Source organism: Ptiloglossa arizonensis, chromosome 5, assembly GCF_051014685.1.
Source record: "Ptiloglossa arizonensis isolate GNS036 chromosome 5, iyPtiAriz1_principal, whole genome shotgun sequence".
Taxonomy (NCBI): domain Eukaryota; kingdom Metazoa; phylum Arthropoda; class Insecta; order Hymenoptera; family Colletidae; genus Ptiloglossa; species Ptiloglossa arizonensis.
In genome coordinates this window covers 14,292,435-14,314,496 of record NC_135052.1, presented here as the reverse complement: position 1 = coordinate 14,314,496, position 22,062 = coordinate 14,292,435, and the positions used below count along the sequence as shown (strand labels likewise).

The 22,062-nt window shown below is 50.6% G+C and overlaps 2 protein-coding genes and 1 long non-coding RNA gene across 5 annotated transcripts in view; 2 read left to right on the top strand and 1 right to left on the bottom strand.

Moving 5' to 3' along the window:
* The window catches only part of By (focal adhesion protein tensin), a 277,180-nt gene that overhangs the window by 166,847 nt on the left and 88,271 nt on the right, over positions 1-22,062 (bottom strand). For 2 of the 3 annotated variants that reach the window (XM_076313153.1, XM_076313156.1), the window contains exons 2-3: positions 11,914-12,022; positions 10,980-11,017 (exon numbers count right to left, since the gene is read on the bottom strand). In XM_076313153.1, the coding sequence (XP_076169268.1) occupies positions 10,980-11,017; positions 11,914-12,022 (147 nt within the window). Of the gene's footprint in view, positions 1-2,306; positions 2,707-10,979; positions 11,018-11,913; positions 12,023-22,062 lie in introns of those variants that run through there. The other variant, XM_076313159.1, reaches the window with a different exon arrangement.
* Positions 1-22,062, top strand: part of LOC143147680 (putative sodium-dependent multivitamin transporter) — a 173,788-nt gene that overhangs the window by 112,778 nt on the left and 38,948 nt on the right. The gene's annotated exons all lie outside the window — the stretch shown is intronic.
* LOC143147322 (uncharacterized) lies at positions 19,836-21,569 on the top strand. Its single transcript, XR_012992240.1, has 2 exons — positions 19,836-20,259; positions 21,063-21,569. It is a non-coding gene; the product is annotated as an uncharacterized LOC143147322 (long non-coding RNA).

Sequence of the window (22,062 nt, the reverse complement as noted above, 5' to 3'; positions counted from 1 at the left end):
TCACGGTTGATTCTCGTCTGGAAATCTCGAGCGTTTCGATGGAAACGGAAAATGTAAACAATATTCGCAACGAGGGAGGCAACTTTAAGTTAACGAAGTAGTGTGCATCTGTCAGGAACGAGTATCGAGTGTTGAGAACACTCTCGGACCAGAAGAATCTTTCACGGTTGATTCTCGTCTGGAAGTCTCGAACGTTTCGATGGAAACGGAAAATGTAAATAATATTCGCAGCGAAAGAGGAAATTTGAAGTTAACGAAGTAGTATGCACCTGTCAGGAACGAGTATCGAGTGTTGAGAACACTCTGGGACCAGAAGAATCTTTCACGGTTGATTCTCGTCTGGAAGTCTCGAACGTTTCGATGGAAACGCAAAATGTAAACAATATTCGCAGCGAGGGGAGAATCTTTGCACGAACGTAGAGCAATTCACGCGTACGCCACGGACGAGTATCGAATGTTATCCAAGAATACCCCCAGACTAGAAACCTCGAACGTCGTGCGAGCCGCGGATACACAAGACATCGTCGCGAACGTCGAGAATTCTGCGTCTCCGTTAGAGCTATATATATAAGGGCTCGTGCACACCGATGCGATAAAACGACGAAGCCAACGTCACGAGCCGAGGGTTCGGTCGAACGTTTCGGAAAGCCGTGACATCGCCGCGGAATCGTCGACTTCCTTCCAGCGGTGCGATCGAAAAGCGTATTGCACTCGACCGGCTGGTTTCGTTTCGCGGCAGCGACGTTACCACCGACGACGTACCGGTGCGCATATTTCCGTGAAAATCGAGTCTACTTCTCCCGAGCCATCGACGATGAGAGTTTATTTCCAGACTTTTGCTCGAAAACGTCGAGATAAAATATTTATCCGTAAACGTCGCGCGATAGGCGTTGCGCATCGGATTTACTCGAAGGGAACGTTCGACGCGGTGGAATTATGTAAAATACTCGTTCGCTCGAGAATAAATCCCGGTAGATCCTCCGAAGTAAACGCAAGCGATCGGTGTTCGTCCAAATGGCGATCGTATAATCGCGTAATCGCTATTCGGGGTTTTACGGTCCGTTAAGTTTACTCGAACCTGTGTACTTTCCACTCGAGTTGTTCTCCGAGCGTTATTAGATACGGTGCGAGTTGATTAATCGATTCGTAGAAAATCTATCATCGAAAACACCGATTACCGGATAAGACGCGTGTAAGTTCTTCCGGTTTGCTCGTAATGAGTTTCGACTCGAGACAGAATCGATCATCGACGATCGGTGGCTGCGAACGTTCCCGCGTTATCGAGATTAAGTTTCGCGACAACGATTTTACCGACTCTCGATTCGTATTCGTCGTGCGCTAATGCGCTCGCGACGATAACATCGAAGCGACGTTGTTCGGCGAACGCGAATCGTACTCTTCGTAAAGTTGTATATCCGTTCTCGTCGAGCGGCTACACAAAAATTCGTTTATCCGAAACCCGCTTTATCTCCCTATTATTTCCGATAATCGTCGTTGTAACGAACTTTGCTCGTTCGGATACAGTTTCGTCGCGTCGCCGTGCCCGGCCTCGACCATTAAACGATTACGTACCGATCAATTTGGTGAACGAGTACGAGCTCGACTCGTCGATGCACGAATCAACGGCGATCGTTAAACCGGGTCCCGAAGCGGTGGACGAGCAACGGGCCACCGATTCGCCAACAGGACGACGATCGTTTCATCGACGAAGTCGAGCCGTGCACCGTGTACCTACGTGGCTCGGTTGCTACGATCGGGTGATCAGGATCTCCCGTGTGCCGTCGGGGCTCGTGTCCCACCTAAAACTGTGCATCTCCGGCCGATGACGGTATCGATCGACGGTTAAGACCGAGAACAGATTCGTCAACGGCGCACAGTGACGTCCCGGTCACCCGAACACCCGCGTATTCGCGACTCGGCCGATTCAACTTCGGTCATCGATCGAGCTCTCCGCGCGGGCTCCGTTTCCGGTTCTGTTTACTTTTCGCGCGAAGAAGCTCTCTATAAGCGACTCCGTACCGAAACCAACGCGAACCTTGCGTTTCGAAGGTTCTCCGCGTCTCGTTCTCTCCCAGTTCGACTTCGTGTTTCGCCGCGCTGGTGTGCACAAACCCTAAGTCCGCGTCGCGGCGAATTTAGAACGCAACAAGAAGAAACCACGCGGGCGCGCGCGAGCGCGCGGGCGACATGGCTAAGAAACAGAGGAGAGAAAGAAAAAAAAGAAAGAAAGAAAAGAGAAGAGGGAAAGAAAAAAAAAACACCATGGAAGGGAGAAAAGAAACGTGGACGGAACGCGGCGCAAGTACCTCATTGGTGGAACCGTGACCGTTCATCTTGCCGTCACCTCTGGTATCCCATTACCGGTCTGCGGCGAAACGCTCCAAGGATCGTTCACCTTCTCGCATCGGTTCTCGAAAATGGCGCATCTCGCTTCGTCTACCCTCCTCCCTTGTCAGCTCCGATCCGTCGTCGTCGTCGTTGTTCGTCGTCGTCGTCGGTCGTCTTCGCGGTTCGTCCTTCGCGCGCAGAGAAACGAATCCCCGTCCGACGGACCACTCTCGATTTTCGTCAGGCTGGTCCCGTCACGGGTCAAGGTCACGCCCCACGATAGGCACCGGTACTAATTTTGGCGGAGTGTCCTCGGGTTCGACGACCTTCCACCGGTCGCTTCGAGACGAGCGGGTCTCGTCCGCGGAGGCGCGCGCGCTCGTTCGCTCGCTCGTTCGCTCGCTCGGTCGGTCGGTCGCTCGGTCGCTCGCGGTGCCACGATTTCAGGAATTTAATCGAGAGATCGATCGCGTATCGAGGCTGACCGTTAAAGTACTTCCCGAGGGCTTCGGTTTCTCGTGGAAGGGAACATCCGCGTACGATTCTGTTTCTCGTCACTGTTACGCGCACCACTTCACTTTTGTCGCGCGGATCGGTTTCGATGCGCTGCCGTTCGAAAAACCGCGCGAATACTTGGACGCGCAACGTTCGACGATGCTCGGCCCGCTTCGATTCGGCTCGAACCGAGAAACGGTTACACAGAACGGACGCGTTGCCGCGCGCCACGTACGACGATTATCTTTCGAAGAGACGAAAATGGTCGGTCGTCGGACTGGAAACGACGCGAACTCGCGTGAATTTTTCGAGGGATCGAGCACCGCCCGACCGAATCGATCTTTCCCACGTCCTTCGCGTTGGAGCGCTGTTCGCGGACTGGAGAGCTCCGCATCGCGCGTGCACGGAGCCCATCGCTATCGCCGCAGGTAGACACCCCACCAAATACGTACACACACACGGAGAACCGGGCAGAAAATTTGTGGTCGAATCTTAACAACCCGCTGTTACACCGACGACGTTAAGAATTATATACGGGTGCACAGTGATTTATCGTCGTCGATACCAACCACCACCGCCACCACCGCCACCACCGCCACCGCCACCGCCACCGCGAATATTTATTTCGTAACGTATAGACAGCGCGCGCGCCTTGTGTGTCGCGTGCACGTTTATTACACCCTGGCGAAATAATTTACACTTCAACGATGCGCACCGGCGAACTACGACGATGGTAGGAAAATTGGATTTCGCGAGCTGAGCTCGTTAACGTTTCGGTGCTCCCGATATTAATTAAAATAAGAGTCCTCCCATACCCACCCACCCACACTCCCTCCTGTCTTGGTTTTCTACTTGAACGTGCGTTTGGATCTCGTCGGGAGAGTCTACGTTCGTTTCGTCCGCGTTCGCGATACTTTTCGACACAATTTTTGCGTCTAAAGAAAGAAAGAGAGAGATCCAAAGTTTCAAAAAAATAATACCGCGCCGTAGGCACGCCAGGGAGAAAATCAACCGACTACTCGAGATCACCGAGTTGCTCGGACTACGTCTATTCTCCTCCATTAGGGACCATAAAACGATTTATGGCCGCCATACAACGCAGCCGCCTCGTACGACGGATTGCGCAACAACCCGACACACTTCGCAATTATCGCTCGAGCGGTCGTATCCGTAGTATTGTGGGGAAAATTGTCGGGTATCTCGCGTGTCTTTCGTTTGCGAATTGGAAATCGCGCACGATCCGTTCGACGAAGCGACGAGGTCCGAAAAATCGTAACGAACGCGTCGCGACGATCGGCACGATCGCTATTAGATGCGACCGACACGATTCCCAGCGAATCGATTCTCGTTTCCGCTCGTGCTCGATGCGTAATTAATTTTTTTTTTCGAAACCTCGAGCGTTGTTCTTTCCCTGCTCGAATCGTGACAAGGACGCGAGGTGCTTATCGATTTCGAGCGCTCCGCGGGACAAAGTACGTACAGGGTGTCTACGAAGTTACGAGCCCTCGAGGCGCGACCGTTCGAGTTGCATCGATTTTGTTTTCGAAAAAAAAAAAAAAAAAACAAAACAAAACCCACGGAACGAACACGTAGCAACGACGACCGTAATTTCGCGAATCCGAGGAAAGCAACGAACGAAGTCCAAGAGACGTTTAGAAGGGGATTTCGCAAGACGGACGACACGTGCGACAGTTACGTCGGATTTCCCCGCGCAACGCTTTATCGAATTTCGTATCTGTCGGACGAAGATTACGAGCGTGGAAAACTTACGCGAACGAGAAACTATCGCGAACAACGTCTCGTCGAACTTCGATATTTTCTTCCCGAAACGACGAAACGAATGAAAAAAAATCCACGAACATCCCGTACGGTCGTGACCGCGATACGAAATCGAAGTACCTCGAAATTATCGACGCTCAAGGACGTAGGAACGATTACCATACATTTCCATTTAGAGCGTTAAATTCTTTCGACACGGTACCCCGGTACTCGATCGTCCCATCGATTCAGGTATAATTAGAAATTTGCGTAACGCGTCGCGCCGTAACGCGTTTGCGGTGAAAAGAAAAAGTTACGTTGCACCGTGCTCGAATTCATTTTCCGGATCATCGGTGTCGTTAAGGAGTGCGTTATACGCAAACGTTACCGTAAATGAAAATCCTACCGATCGTCGATCATCGCGCACCGTCGTCCTCTCGGTTTCCTTACCTCCCGTTTACGCGTACGCGCGTCCCGTGGATCCTCTCGCGAAACAAATAAATAAATAAATAATCCGTGGAAGCAAAGAAGAAGAAGAAGAACAAGAAGAAGAAGAAGAAGAGGACCTGCCCACTTACGCGTACTCCTTTTCGCGCCGCTCTTAATTTACGACCGCGCGATACATCTTCCGCCAATTACACGCGAAAAGTGAAGTCGACGGCTCCGGAATCGACGTTGTTACGACGTAGTAAATAACACCGGGGTTGGCACGTCCTATGGGAGTATCGAGGAGTTAGCTATCGTCGGGGCTCAACTTCGACGCGTTCCAGGTTCGTTCCGACGCGAGAGCGTAATTCCTTACGTAATGGCGATAAATCGATGGGAGAAGGATGCGCGGCGAGCGTGTCCTCGTAAATCGCGCCTACTTTCGCGACACGGTCGCGAAGATCTCGCGGCGCGTTCAATCGCGGATGTTATTAGCCGTCGTTGCAACGTTGCTCGCCAACCGAGTCAATGTCGCGACACCGCGAACTTCTTTTCGCTCGCCGCGTTTATCCGGCGTCTCGTCTTACTTCGTCTCGATCCTCGCCGTCGATCCGGTCCCTCTTCGTACGATCGATAGCCGCCCCCCTCCCCCTACAGACCTCGACTCCGAATCCCGTTACAGCCCTCGCACGCGATCGCATCGATTTTCCTTCCGCGACTCGAAAACGCGCGCGCTTCGAAACGCGAGTTGGAACCGATCGAAAACTCCCGAGGAATTCTTCACTTCGGGGTCGATTTTCTCGAAAACGGAGACCTCTACGAAGGTTATTTCTTTCGCGGATCGATTGAACGCGAAAAAGTACATCGAAAACGTAAAATCGGATTTTTCTAAAGGAGCGTTCGTTTTCGAGATACTCCGCTTGGAAGATTCACGTCGCGCGTGGTGCGCGTTACCCTAAAGCAGTGAATCTTCGGAACCGGTTTTCTCGAAAACGGAGACCTCTACGTAGGTAATTTCTTTCGCCGATCGATCGTACGCGAAAAAGTACATCGAAAACGTAAAATCAGATTTTTCCGTACGAGCGTTCGTTTTCGAGATACTCCGCTTGGAAGATTCACGGCGCGCGTGGCACGCGTTACCCCGAGCACCGTGGATACTCGTAGCCGGTTATCTCGAAAACGGAGACTCCTGCGAACAAATTTCGTTCCACGTTTTCGCTTCATTTTTTCAAGCAGAAACGCGATCCACCGCTCGCGACACCGACTACGCGTCGAGACGCTCCCTGCTCGCCTCGAATTCCTCCTTCCGTTCGTCTTTATCCTCGCGTAATCCGCTTAGATCCCGACACAGCTCCGAACGAGAAGCCGGAAACCGTTGATCGGGCGCGGGGAAATTCGAAATTTCTTTGGTTCCCCTCTCGTTTCGTATTCCCCTCGATCGAGCATCGCGTCTCCTCCTCCCACCGGGTGGTCGCCCGGGGTTTCCTCGTTGCTTCTATTCGTCTCTCCGTTTCTTGAATCAACACCGGCAAACAATCCCGCATTCATCGCGAACAAGGGTATCGAGGCGGATCGTATCCGAGCCGGTGATGGTGCACCGGGTCGCGATCGGGGCGCTGCGTCGCGAACTCGCGAAGAGAGAGAGAGAGAGAGAGAGAGAGAGAGGGGGAGGACGGATAAAGACGATGTATCGGAAGCGAAACGTTCACGGTGCTCGTCTCTCTGGCCGGAAACAATAGCGCGGCACCGATCTTTTCCACTCGTCCGGTCCGCGCGTATTCTCTCGGGTCGTGTACGGCTTTGAGAAAAATGCTGGCGAGCGCGTGTGTATCCGTGGACGTTCTAGATTTCCATACGGTGTTCGCGAACTCGGCCGTTCGCGTTCGTTCCGCGCTCCTTTGTTGGACGGTTGGCGGTCGCGCGGGAAAACGTGGTCGCAGGGCGTGGGCAAAGCCACGTTGCTCCTCGACGTTGCACCTGGGCGCATCTCGAAGCTGGGAACGCGAAAGGGAAGACACGCTGGAAGAATAAAGAAGAGCGTGTGTCGGGGGAACGCGAGGAACATCGGCCAAGAGGAAGAAAGAGGACGCAGAAGAAGGAGGAGGAGGAAGAGGAGGAGAAGACAAGCGCGTACCGAACGTTAGCCATCGTCTGGTTTCCCCGGTTCTTGCCGGCTGTTTACAATCTTGGAAGAGCCGAGGCGGTGGTACGCGGACCGCGCGCTTCCACCGGGTATGGTAGCCCCGGGTTTCGTACTTGGCGAGGACGGGATGCTCGCCACGGTTTACAACGGTGGACGGTCGATGCACCCCGCCGACGACGACGTAGACCGGCCGAGTAGAGCCACGGTCGCGAGCATCCCGTTTCGAAGAGGCTCACGGCCGCTAAAAGGGCTCCTCCCTCTTCCGCGAGGACAGGCTACCGGTTAACCGGCAACGAGGACCGCTCGCTCTACCCCGGGGAACGAGGACGCCCTCGGGAGTACGCGCAGAGGGACCGTCCGTCCGCCCTCCGTGACGCGAATCTCCGCTTCGAAAACGAACCGTGGTTGGGGGGAAACGTGGAACGCGGTGAGAAACGACGACGCTGATCGAGAACCGGCAAACTTTGGCGACGTCGCGGCTGGTTCGTTAGCCGCGAAGCTTCGATGTTTGGGGAGTTAACGGTGTTCGAGAATTTCGGGACCGTGGAAACGATCCGACGGTGGCGACAGCTCGTTCGACGCGAGTGTGCCACCTTCGATCCGTGACTCCCGGAACCAGACGTCCCCGGGAGTTCGACGAACGAGATACTCCAATGGAAAGAAACCTACCGCGACGACCTTCGATCTCAAGGAAACGACTCGTTCCGCGTATTCGACGAACGACGTCATTGTCGTCTTCTTCGTCGTCTTCGTCGTCGTCGTTCGTTAGCTCGTCCCGAGCGATCAGCGGTTCTCGGATCGTCCGCGACGCGAATTCCAAGAGAAAAGGCGTTACACGACCGTGGCGATGATATCGATACCCTCTCGCGCATACCTCGCGGCGTATCTCCGCGAGATACCGCGACGCGATGCATACCTCCTCCGTGTATACAGTAGCGTTATAATGTTACAGGGGACGCCGGATAACAGTACTTTCTAGCCAATTTCTAGCGTTACACGAGCGCGTACGTACGAACCTAACCGAGATTAATGAACAGGATTGTACACGGTGGCCCGTTCGCGGACCGTGCCGAGTGTCGCGTGGAAGTTCACGGAAACACGGGTGATCGAACGATCGAATTCGCCCGCGAGGACGATTCACTCGCGAGGAAATTCTTCCGGAATGGTTTCGGATCGTGGAGATGGACGGACGAGAAATTCTACGCTCCGTCGACGACGCTCCTCGAGAAACCGATCGTTGCAAGAGTGTTTCAACACCGCGTATATACTCGCCGCGTAACGCGTTACCCGCGCGAAACGCGCGTGTGGTCCAGCGAGTCGGAGTCACCGTCGAGTTCAAGGTGACGTACGAAACCGAAGCTTGTTACGTACCGTGCGTACGACGAATTACGTCATACGCGACCGACGTGTTCCGCGATACCGCGAATGGAACACGAGAGACGGAGCGAGCTACGCGACCGACTCCTGGAAGCCGGCTGCCTCGAATTTCAAAACGTCCGGAACGAACCTCGCGACCTACGCGGAATTCTCGCGCGGAACGTAACCGCGGTTTTCGACGTTCGCGCGTTCTCGAAAGGGCAAAGTGACGTTCGTGCCGCGGGTAAACCCGACAACACCGAATTGTACCGCTCGTTCCTCGTCGAAACGAGGAGGTTCGACGAAACGTAGAGACCCGATGGACCACCCGAGGGCCCGGAGAGATTTCTCTCTCTCTCTCTCTAGTTCTTTCTCGTTCTGGTCGATATCGGGATACCGTTCTCGAATCACCAATTAGACTAGAATTGTTACGCTTTTTCGCGTATAATCGTGACGGAAGAAAACAGGCTCGTATGACCCGGGCGTAGCAGTGGATATTCGAGCGCGGAAAGTAGCCTTCCAGCGATCCGGGGCGTAATCTATCGGGCCGATCTCGGTTGATTAAAGTTTGCGCCTGTTCGTTGATTCTTCGTTTCTCTTTCCTCTTGTTGTTCATCCGTGGATGGAAACATCGCGTTCGGTGATCGATTCGTCGGGCAACGACGAAAACGAGAGTCACCGTAGCGAAGAAGAACGTCGACGATTTCGAGATCTCGAGCGTCGTGGAACGCTCTCTCGAGCGTTTTCGACGATTCCCGAGGAACTTGGAAGATCCGTACCGGTGCGGTTCCACGTCCGAGCCGGTAATGGAGGCACTTCCACCGTTCGAAATAGACGCATCAAAGGAATCGGGGCGACCGTTTTGTTCGCGGCTGGCGCAAAACCTTCGTAACAAACGACGTCCCGGCACTTACAGAAGGAAGTCGTGCTCTCTGGCGCTTTCCTACCGTCTGAGGCACGTTTCTCCTCGACGTTCAACGTTCATCCTTTCCGTTGCTCCCGTGCTCGGTTCCCTCGCGCGTGTGTCGGTGGGTATCGCGCGAGCCGCGTCCGTGTCGACGACCGTGTCGAAGGTGTGCGAAGAGTCCGCGCGCGAGCCGGTGCGACACGGGAGTACTTGAAGATACGAAGAAGGTAAGGTAAGTGAGGCTCGTGCCTTGCCCGGTGACTGAACCCACACCGCGTTTCACACAGAGGACGACCGAACCGAGATCTATTCCCGCTCACGAACACGCGCGAAACGACCGACGCTCGGCTATCGGCGAAACGAACGCGAGAGAGAGAACACTTCGTGGAAACGAGAGAATCTCTCAACCGCGGCATCGGTGCACCCGGACTACTCGAATTGAGATGCATCTTGCGCGGTGACCGGGATCGAACGCGACCAGACGCCGATTATTTCCTCGACGACTTCCGGTAACCGTATCGGGGGGGTATCGTACGGGGCCGAGCGAGAAAAATTAACAACCCGACGATCTTCTCGGCGGTGATCGTGTCCACCGGTTCGTTCGAGAGCGTTTTGTTTCGCGTGTTCGAGCCACGGGAGATTTGTTTGAGTACCAGGAAGTACCAACGGCAACGTGCCACGCTCGCGGAGAGCCTCTTCGTGTACGAGGAAGTGCTCTCCACGTGCCACTACGTCGCAAACTTTCCGAGAAGACGTTGCTCGATCGCGTAACACTAATTCGCGAGAACCGACCACCACGCGCCGACGCGACCAGACACCATCGCCGGTTTATCCGTCTCGAAAATCACGCGGAGAGCGTACGAGACGCTCGATCGATCGTCTTTCCGCTTTTTTCGAGAATTTAGACGACGTCCTCGAAGACGTGGTTTGTTCTTCGAAAGTTGCCGATAAAGTCGACGAAACGATCTTTCATCTTCCTTTGGGTTCTTCGGAGAGTCGTTTCGTTTTCCAAAATGGAGAATATATGATTTGATAAAATGTTTAAACGCTCTTTCATTTTCACCGAATACGCGAAACGACTTTCCGAACAACCCAATGGTTTACCCTTGAACGCGTGGTTTCTTTTCGCAGTTGGGGATAAAATCGAAGAGAATTATTTTACCGATTATTGGAAGTGGACGGTTGAGAAATGAATTGAAATTGAGGAAAGTACGCGTGGTAGAAATGATGCAACGACGGTACCTGATAACGTTCGCGTAAACGAAAAGTAAGCGTACGTTTAAAGATCGATGAGTCGGGTAAGTGATACCTTACCAAATTGGTCAATTTTAGAATTGTTGAGTCGAACCACGAGAGTTCCGATATCTTTTACACTTCAACGATCGAATTGACTTTTTTGCGTGCAACTTTGATACGTTTAAAAACAAAGTTCGCAAACTAACACGCGTATACTTGAGCGAGTAAGCGAGCGATCAAAGATTTTTACGCGTTTCTTTTATATTTTTCGGTAATCGAAGAGCCTCCGTCAACGTAACGAAATAAAAGAGAATCGTTATTGTCGCTCACCTTGTCTTCGCAGGTCTTGTGGCAGATGTATTTGCAGACTGAAACGAAAAGAAAAAATTTCAATAGTACGTTTTCCGATCGTGCAGAGCCTATTTACAGATTCGAACGATCCTCTGAAAATTTTACATCGGAACCGTGAACGACGTATCGGTGAAATTATCAAAACACATCGGTCGTGAATTAATCGTTGACTAACTGTTGGTAAAAGATACGATTCGAGAAAGAATGTTTCTTAAAATATCGCGTTACTTCTTTCTCGTTCGAACTGTAAGAACACACCGACGTGTGTTGCAAAAATTCTCGCGGTGTACGACAATCGCGATAAAAATGTCAGGAAATTCAAGACGCGTCAACGACCCAAGAATGGGTCAGCGGATTAAAGATGGGACGAGACCTAACCGTAACGAGAAGCGAGGCGTATATAAATCTGAATCTACTTGAAAACATTCTAATCGTACCGAGTCGTGTCCTGTACTGTAAAAAAGTACTCTGAAATTTTTCCGTGATACTGACGTCGAAAAAAAATTACAAAATAATATTTGGAAGCAAAACTTGAATCGAGTTGGGTCGAAGAAAAAATCCTCTTGCATCTTAACCCTTCTCCGAATACTTTTGTACGCGATAACGAGTCGATGTTTACAGTTGTGGTCCACGTTGGTGAGAACCGTCGAATTTTCAAATTCCTTTAATCGAAAATACAAAACTCTCGCACCGGTTTGTAACTTTGTCAGAGATCGTGGCCAAAACGTTGCAGAAATATTTAATCGCAAAAGTACGACACTTTTTTGTTTTCGATCGAGTACGTTCGAAAAGCGACGCTTTTACCGCCACTTTCGTTCCGCCGCGCGTTTTTACCATCTATCGGTCCGAGCGATGTACCGACGGAGCTCTTCCTACGCCTCTGTCGTCGTAGAGAATGACCTTATCGACTCACCTCTGCAGCACGACGCCTGCTTGATGACCGCTTGATGGCACAAATGGCACGGCCGCGGCTTCCGCAACTGCTTCGTTCGAAACACGTGACATTGTGGCTCGAACTCGCTCTGAAAGCAATCGAAAGAAAGAAACGGTCAATCGTTGTGGACGATTCTGTCCACCGACGAACACGGGAGAAAGTCGTGTTAATTTTAGCTAGCTTCTGGCCTCCGGTGACTTTTCTTTTCCGTGCATTTTTTTCCCGCTCGAGTTCGTTTCATTCGCGAACGAGAACCCCTCGACTGGTTAGCTTCAACGAGTTCTAAATGAAGCGTCTGTCCGACGGATACTCGATGTCCGCAAAAACCCACTCCTTCTACTTGAAATTATTATTCTCGAGGACACACGCGGGTTTCTCGAAGCCCCGCGGAGGGAATCCTGGCCAAAACTCGTGGTTGCAGAATCGAAGTAAACGCAAATACGATCGACGAGGGAACTATGGGGTTTGGTCGGAAAATCGTTTCGTTTTTTTTTTTTTTTTTTGGTGAAAATGAAACACGATTTTTGTCAGAGCGTATAAACATTTTATTAAATCATATACTCTTCGTTTTGGAAAACGAAACGTCTTTCCAAACTTCTTAACCGGAAAGTTACCATTTAAATTCAAAACTCGTACAATTATCGCCACGAAACGACGGAACTAAATGTAAAAAATTACATTCCGTTCGTAAAAGTACTTGTTCGCGGACAGTCTCTTTGACTCGTCGCTCGATCATCCAAGAACCTTCTGTAAGTAGAACAAAATCTTGAAATTTTCCACAGAAATTCACCAAACAAATAAACCAACTACCAACGACTCTCCACCACGTGTGCTCTCATTCGGTAAAACCCTATCCCCTCTGTATTCCCCTCCGCGTATGAAAACTGACTTGGTCACGTTGCAGCTCGAAGAATCTAACCGTATTTTCTAATCGCTTCGAAGAAACCACCGGAAGTGGAACTCGCTGTAATTAGCGATACCAATTAGCGATTATCGACGCTTCTTCCGCGATATTTCACATTCGCGACGATAATTTCCCGTTTCTCGGTAATTGATTCCGTTCGCGTACGGGGCGTATCGATCGTTCGGTGAATCGTTCTGCTCGAAGGAATTCGATGTTCGTCGAGGGTCGTAGGTAAAGGGTGGATAGATATTATTCGTCGATCGGTCGAAACGTTGGCCCGGGGCGTTTCTTCGCTCGCCGCGATTTCCGATTCGAGGCTCGATCCTATAACGTCGGCTCAGCGCGTATAGAGAGACCGAGCGCTGGTGTCCGTGGAGGATCCAGCTCTCGCAAAGTTATGCGCGAATAAGCGCCTCGGGGCACTTACGATCCTGTGATGCGCGGGTTCCGATTACGGACACGCAACACCCGACTCTTCTCTGGGAAGTGGATACCTTATGCTTTCACCCGCGTCGATCGACCGTATTCCCAGAAAACGGTACGTGGAACGGAGCCAAATTTCGCGTCCACGTAGGTAACCCGTGTCGTCGCACGTTCGCCGTACGCTGCTTGACGATTCGCGTCGCAACGGCACGATAATTTAATCGGCTTTCAGGGAACCTCATCCTGCCTTCCGATGCCCCGGGGAAACGGAGAAACCTAGCTAGGAGGTCTACGGAGTTTCAATCGACCGGCCCGTAACCGCGTTCGCTTTCCTCGATCGTCGTTTGTCCACCGTTTACACGACGGTAACGTTTCTTACGATCGTCGGATTCGTACGGTGCACGATCGTCGCCATCGGGACGAGATTCCCAACGGAACCGGCGAACCGTGAAACACGACACCGGACGCCCGTTATTTCGCAAGAATGATCGGGTTGGTATTCGAAGGTCGCGGATGAAAAGTTACATTTTTTTTCTTAACGTTCGGTCTCGTTCTCGTGAAAATACTCGTAACGCGTCGACGAGATTTCTCCGATCAAGGCGAGACCGAACGCGACGCTATTTGTACCATTTTTGGCTACAGTTTGCAGTTACGAATTACGGTTGCGATCGTACCGTGCGCGGTTCGCAAGAAGTCCTGCGGTAAGAACGCGAGTGTAATCAGCGAGAGTCTTCTCGACCGTGACGTGTTATTGGCCAAAGCGAGCGTACCGATCGGGTCGAGGAACGTAGAAAATACTGTCCGTGCGCGAGAAGATGACCGACGAGTGTTTACATCCACGCTCTGGTTTACGTTGTAAACTATACCATTTATAAACTCTCGTAACGTCGCGCGCATTGCCGCTATTGGTCGGTGACGACGATGACGCTTCTTCGTCGTCCTCGGGCAACAGCTTCACCGTCTTCGGTCTCGTAGAAACGAATTACGCTCGGCTCGAGAGGCCGAGAAGCGGCGGAACGTTGGAGAAGGGTCGTTGAAATTTAGGCGAGACAACTCCATAGAAATTTCAGCGAGCGTTACCGTACCGAGAAAGGAAAAACTGCTCCGAGTGGTCGCTAATGACTCGACGCTCGGAGTAAAACCCAATATATATATATATAAAAAGAAAAAAAGAAATTTCATCGATCGCTGTAAAATAAAAATACCTCGTTCGAACGCGATTCGAGGATCCATACCCGAGGAGCTCGCGAAAGAACCTCGAGAGAGTCGATCTCTTCGCGAGTCCTCTCGGCGGTGGGTCTACTCGATCGCGAATTTACAAGCGTTCTTGGATCGGTAAGATTCCGCCATTCTCTCCGTCGATTTCTACGGAACGATAATTGCGGGAAATATTTCTGTGTCGTTGGTTTCGCGGCGGCCGGCAATTAACCTAATACCGTGGCACACGCAACATCGGCCGAACATTCCGAGCGTTCCCGCGCTTTCGTTATCGTACGTAACCTCTTCTGCGCGGCGGATCGATGACGCGGCGGACGGATCTCTTTTTCCAAGTTGTTCGGTTACCGATTCCTCGTGAATCGCGCAACGAGTGTATCGGAACGGATGCAACGACTATCCTGAGAGTGCCAGATGTCGATAGCGAACGGTCGATGTCAAGTTTTAAGAACCGTCTCCGTATTGGCGGGGAAGGGTCGTCCATTACGCGGTCAACGGTTTGGCTATTTTTCTTTTGGCTCTTTTCTAGTCAGTTCCGAGTCGAGAGTCGCGAAAACCACACGATACTCGTCGTTCGCGTCAAGGAGTATCATTGCACACTTGTTTCTTCGGACTTTGTATTCTCGTGTGTACAAAAACTGTACTACTGGATACGCAAAATCCCTGCGTATTGTAATAAACTACGTATTATAATCCGAACTTTACAACAGCGTGGCAGAGACGAGGTCGTTTTTTTTAATTCAAAGGCGATCCGATGCCGAAGGGAACGTCCGATGAGACGTTCTCGGGATGAAAATCCCGCGACATTATCGTTCGCGGTTAGCGTTCGTTTTATCGCGCGAAGTTTCCAGCGAGGACGGTGGCTGCCATTGCTGCGAGAGCCGGCATCGAGCCCGCCGACATAGATTGTAAAATACCGAGCCATTAAGAGACCGTAATATTTCGTAATTATCAGCTTTATCGGCCCACTACGGGCCACGAGTTGAATTATTGTCACTCGACGCGGCCAAAGCACGGAGGCGGAAGAACCAGCTTCCTTATTGGTTACTGTATGCAAAAGCCTGGCTACGATGTCCTCGTAAACGCCATCGCGACGCCGCGTTTCTTCTTTTCCCTCTGAACGAAGACGAGCCGCTATTCCGTGCCGAATCGTTTCCTCGCCGCGCGAAACGATATTTGTCGAAATTATTCACGCGGTTGTACGCCCGCAACCGCTACGGTACAAGAACGGTGAGTTACCGATTCAATTTTCCCACGGTTCCGCGTACAATACCGGATATTTCCAGTCCGTAGAGACACGCAACAAGTATATTTCCGTGGTTTATTTATTTTCCACGCGAGAGTGAATTTCCAAAGTCGGCGCGTTCCGCGTCAAAGAAAGGATTTGGAGAACAGTGAAGAAAGTTTGGGATACAATTATTAGGTCGTTGGGAAAGTTGTTTCGTTTTTTTTTTTTTTTTGGTGAAAATGAAACTAGATTCTTCTTAAAGCGTATAAACATTTTACCGAATTGTATATTCTCCACTTTGGAAAACGAAACGATTTCCCGAACAACCCAACAGTTCCGAAACACCGGACAAAATAATAAGAGGAAGAATAAAAGAAGAAGATTATCTCCGCATCGAAAGAAACGAAGAATGTACTAACGTAAACCTCTTCGAATCTTCCAAAGACTTCGCAACTATCCTTCTTTCCCGTATTCCGTTTACTCTCCCGAAATATTCGTACGTTCAATCTTACGCGAAAATAATACGTGAAATTCGTTTCGCGAAATGCTCGAATTACTCGATCGTACCGAGCCTATATCCCCTCCCCTGGTTTCACGTAGGAACGTTACCCTCCGTTTACGCGATTCTCGTTTACACGGTACTTTCGCGAAACGAATGTACCAATCTATTTAATCGAGAGTTAAGTGCGCTTCGGTTGCGACGTAAGTCCATTTCTCGCGAGCGAACACGCCGGTACAACCCCCACGACCAGTATTCACCCGTGGTTGCGCAGTGAATTTCTCGGTAAGTGAACTTTATCCCGGCGGTACCGACGACTGTGCACGCGTCACGTTAACTAATTGCCGGCTTGATTAGTACAAGTGACCTTTGATGCCTCCGCGAATAGCCACGGTCGTTGATCACGCGCGATTAATTGATCTTTAATCCGCGAGGATATCCATTGAAATCCAGAGATCGCCGGTTACGGCGGTGCACGTCGCTCTCCCCTCAAAGTCGAAACTTGTCTCTCTCTCTCTTCGCGTTTCTACGCGAGTGTTCTCTTCCCCGGAGGTCGAGGTCTTCGCTGACCCGTGCACCGTATTCTTCTTCGGCGATCAGCCTGAAACGCAATAGCGTCCGACATCGTCCGGAGTTTAGGCACGCGAAAGGATCACGCTGAAACGACGCGACGAAACGAGTTTGGAATCTTATTCGAAACCTCCGAGAGATCAGGGTAGGGACGGATCTTCTCGTTGCGCGAGAACATTCGGGACGAACGACGACCTGGAATTTTAATCGTCGCGACACGAGCGACGACGGCGGCTTCTGACGCGCGGAATTTGCATCGAATCACGAGGATCGAGCCCCGATTGAACTATGACTTCGGAAAAATTTGATCCGAGAAGTCAAACGGCAGCGACACGATGTACCTAACGTTGTTAACCGAGAGGGAACCTTTCGTACGGTTTCGTGTCGCGAGGATTTACCGTGGAATAACGGAATTGTTGAACACGAGAGAAAAGTAACTGTTGTAAAGTTCGGATTATGATATGTAGTTTCTCGACTTGGAAACTGACGAGAAGAAAACCAAAAGGAAATTAACCGAACCGTTGACCGCGTAGCGAACGACCCTTAAAACTGACATCGACATCTGGCATTCTTATAATCATTGTTGCATTCATTCCAACGAGAACGTTTATTCAAACAATAAAAGATAATAGGACGACGAACGACTGATTGTACCGTAACGGTCACGTCGACCAACCGAAAAATATTCGAGTAGGTAACGACCCCCTCCCCCGTGTCTCGACTTCTCAAGGGCTGCATCGGTCCAAGTCGTTAAATTCCAACGTTCACTTTCTCAGAGACGGTCCTCGAAGTACCGTCGAAGCGAAGTAAGAAACTTCGAATGCTTTTTCTCCGCGAGCGTAACCAATTCGTCCGTGGTCGCGGATGCCTAAGTCGCGAAGGCCATCTCGCAACGCCTCTGTGTCCGTACGAAACAATTTATACCCATTGTCTTCGCCGTGGGGAACCGAGTGAAAGAAAACCTCGCGAGATCACCGCGCGTTGTTCGATTTTCGCCGTTGTATCCGTCCATTGTTCGAAGCGTTTTCACGGGACGTACGGCGAGGAAGATCGCGAGCATCTTACTCGCGAACTCTTGTACCTGTTCTCGACAATGGTGGTACATCGCGCGACATCGATACCGAGCACTCGCATCTATTCGAATCGAGTATATTTGGAGCCTCGTGGCTGTCCCGTGTTTCAACCAGAGCCACAAAGAGACGGCGAACGGGACGAACGCCGGCTCGATTTCCAGCACGGTTGTTAATTAACGGAACGAAGTTAAGCTGGTATTGCGCGTGGGCGTGGAATCGACGCAAGGAGACCACTCCAACTATTTAGTCTGGATCGAGTCGAACGGGTTCAAAGTTCTGGTAGCCGAGTCGAGTGGAATCAAGTGCGTTCCGTTCGGGACGATAGACACACGCGTGCTCGCGCGGAGCGTTCGCGAACACGCGCGCGTATACGCACATACGTACGTAGACGAGTCCGGTTCGCGAGCGGTTTCGAGGCGTGCGAAAGCACTCGGCCGAGGGAGGAAGGAAAAGAGGCGAGCCAAAGAAGGACGAGGGCTGGAACAGAGATCGCTTTGTCGGGTTGTGTTTGCGCTTTGACTCGGAACACTTCGGCTCGCATTAACCGCGCAGATAGAAACAGAGAGAGCCCGTACGTACGACGGTCACTCTTTTTCTCGATCTCTGTTTCGCGCGGCTCCGCGTTCTCCCGGTACGTTCGTACGCGTTCAAAGCGACGCTTTTATGTACGAACGCCGGCCGTCGCGATCCTTTGAAGGTTCGACGATGCACGGGAAACACCGGGGCTACGGGAAACCTGGTACCGTCTGGCCCGGTGAGCCTTCGCCGCGTAGAAATCGGTAATGACGTCTGTGGATGGAAAGTTCGTTGCGGTTCGTTGCAGTTCGTTTAACCTTTGCGCGCGGAGAACTTTAATATATTTATTTCGCGTTCGCGGGGATATTAATGGATATCGACGACGCGTTCCTCGACTAATTTTAATTTATCTCGCGGTTCGGGATACCTGGCGTCGGTGATTCTTTTCGATCCTGTTCGTAGTCAAAAGGAACAAGTATTCGAGGGTTAAGAAGTTCACCGTCCCGCGTCGAACACCGCGGAAACGCATCGCGTATAATTAACGATAATTAACGACCGAACGGCTCCGATCGATCCATGCTGGAACGTTTCATCGACTTTCGAAGGTAAACGGAATTACGCGGAGCGCCCGTTTGATCTTCGCACGGTGGAATACCGCGCGCAATCGTTCGCATTGAAAGAGTATTCTTACGAAAGTTGTTCGCCAGGGAATGGATTGAAAAAAGTTATTCGTATCGAAAACGGATAACGCGCTCTTGCGGGAAAAATGGACGATATTCTCGTTCGGATGTAAATTCGTAACGAAGGAGAAACGATCGCTTCTGTCCGTTGTTCGAACAAAGACGACGATTTAAATTATCGAGAGGGATGATATTTTACGACGAAACGGTAATCGTTATCGAACCGAGCGCAAAACGTCCGACACGGTTCGCGATACAAAGAAGCGACGAAGAAATCGCGCGGCGCAGACCGGCGTTGAGACGACCCGAGATCGTCGATTACGCGAATCAAAGAGCGACCGCGAACAGAACTCGGAGGGCTACGAAATCGTTGGAAGAGCGGTACGGCGCAACTGGAACGCGAATTACGCGAGCGGAAGAGCGTACGGTCGATCGAGTTGAAATACGATTCAGCAGGGTGGTCCGGGCCGATAGCGAGCCAAGAGTACGAACGAGGCTAATGCCTCCGATGACAACATCTTCCCCCGGATGACAGAGCGCGCATAGGAGGAGGCTTGTATCGTCGCTCGAACGCTCGATTCACGGCTCGGCCTTAAATACAACGAGCTTCCTCGAAAACGTTTCTACGATCGCGTTACTCTCCTCGGAAGTCGTGCGTGTAATAGCGAAGAATAACGCGAGATAGCGATGCACGCGGACGAGGGGACGCGGACGAGGAATTATCGGGGCCGCGGTCGAGAACAGCTTCTCACAGTGAACCGAAGAACCGCGAGGCAAACGTACGCCTCGCGTCTCTGGTCCGGATCGTATGCCACCACCGTGTCAAAAAGAATCTGCGATCCGTGTTTAAGGGGGCGTGGTAATTTAATGAAACACGAATCACGGAACCTCGCGATGCGGAGGAGAAGGAACTCGCGACCCTGTCGGTTCGCGAACGGGTCTTTCGCTTCGCGCAACAAAGATCACGCGCCGAGTGGTAAATCCCGCGTGCACGGGTTTGGAAAATCCGTCGAGAATTCGGGCCGTTCGGATCTCTTAACCCGTTGACGACGGTGGACGTGCGTTGGAAACTGGACCGTGACGACCGCAGGAATGCGCCCTCTTGTACGACGAGACGGCGAAAATTTTATTTCAACTTTTGATCCACTCGCCGGTATACGCGAACCAACTTCGGGATTAACGGCGCGGATACAGCGATACGTGGATCGTCTATTTCGGTAGAGTCAACTTTTCTTTTTCTACGCGAAATTAACCATTTTGCGGAATTATATCTTCTTACGCGTCTCTTGGTTCTTTATTCCACGCGTACGATCAATTTTACGACGTTACGTCTTCCTTCGTATCTATTGCTTTTTTATTCGACGCGTGTGATCAATTTTACGAATATATATCTTCTTTCTTATCTATTTTTATTCTACGCGTGTGATCAATTTTACGAATATATATCTTCTTTCTTATCTATTGGTTTTTTATTCAACGCGTGTGATCAATTTTACGAATATATATCTTCTTCTTTATCTATTGGTTTTTTATTCCACGCGTGTGATCAATTTTACGAATATATATCTTCTTCTTCGTCTATCGGTTACTCATTCTACGCGTACGATCAATTTTACGAATATATATCTTCTTCCTTATCTGTTTGTTTTTTATTCTACGCGTACGATCAATTTTACGAAATTGCGTCTTCTTCCTCGTCTACTGTGTTTTTTTAGACATATCGGAAGAAGTACCGAGATCGATACTCGTTCGAGAATTTTCTTTCGAAGACACGGTACGGTGTTCCTTCGTTTCGCTCGTTGCGCCGTACCGCGCGTCGAGTAGCTGCACCGAAAACATTGCGCAAAGACGAACGCGACTTCTTTTCATATTCTTTGCGTCGTTCGCTGTAGCCATTTTTAAATAAACTGTACAATCGGTTGTATCGTAACCGCACGACGCGCGTTACTTCGTCCATGACACGAGACGGGGAGCGGGGAATAATGTTATACGCGTTAACGATTATATTACGTACTACCAGTGTTCCATGGAGCATGTCGCTGAACGAAGATGGACAGCTGTTAGTCGTCGACGAGACAACGAGCCGTTCGGAGTCGCCCTCGAGGCTTGTAACCAACAGTGGTCGAAAGAACACGTATCGGTTGCAATGTATTCGTTCAAATAGACGTTTATCGGAGAAAAAATAAAAAAAAGAAATACCAACGACGGTTAATTTTGTAAGAAAAATCCCAATAAGATACGTACGAGGTGAATCCTTACTCTTGCCGAGTTCTGGTACAGTGTTCGGGCTAGAAGTCGCGTGTCCGAGCGAGTCGCGCTTGCAGTACAAAAACAAACAGATCGCCTTACAAGAGTATCTTTACGAGCGGGTAAAAGATACGGAGACAAAATATTCAGTTCCTTTGTAAACTGGTCGCAAGTTTGTTGCGTTTCTAACTGCAGGACGAAACGAGAGACGATGTTCTTTCGGTTTACTATTTCCGATAGACGTAACGAATCTATTCAAAGTCCGCAAAAGCAACGCGTGAACGCGGGGAAAAAAATGAAAAGATACGCGATATTATCGGTCGGATTGTAACGAACACGTCGTGTTTTAAAATTCATCGTATCGAAACCAATTCTTCCCCACTGAAAACATCGTGTATATTGTTGACGATAAATAGAATTAGCGTAACGTGCAAAGGGAGTAATCACTTTCGTACCCCACGCCTCCTTGTTCCAGCAAACAACGAAAGTATGAAACTGTAACTGCACGTGATCGCAGATCGTGCAACGCGTTCAAAGAATCATTCGGACACCTGTTATTAAGTACCAGAGACGGGTTTCTCGCCAACCAGTTGCATTTCTAAATATTTCTAACAATTTCCATTTATCGCCCGATCGAAATCTACTTACCGTAACGAAACAGTGAAATAACAACGAAAACTATGGATTCAACCCTTATTCAACCCTTCAACCCCAGCTCGATTCGTTCCCTTGCACGGAAAACTGAGAACCTCGATCTTTCGAATCGGAAGCAA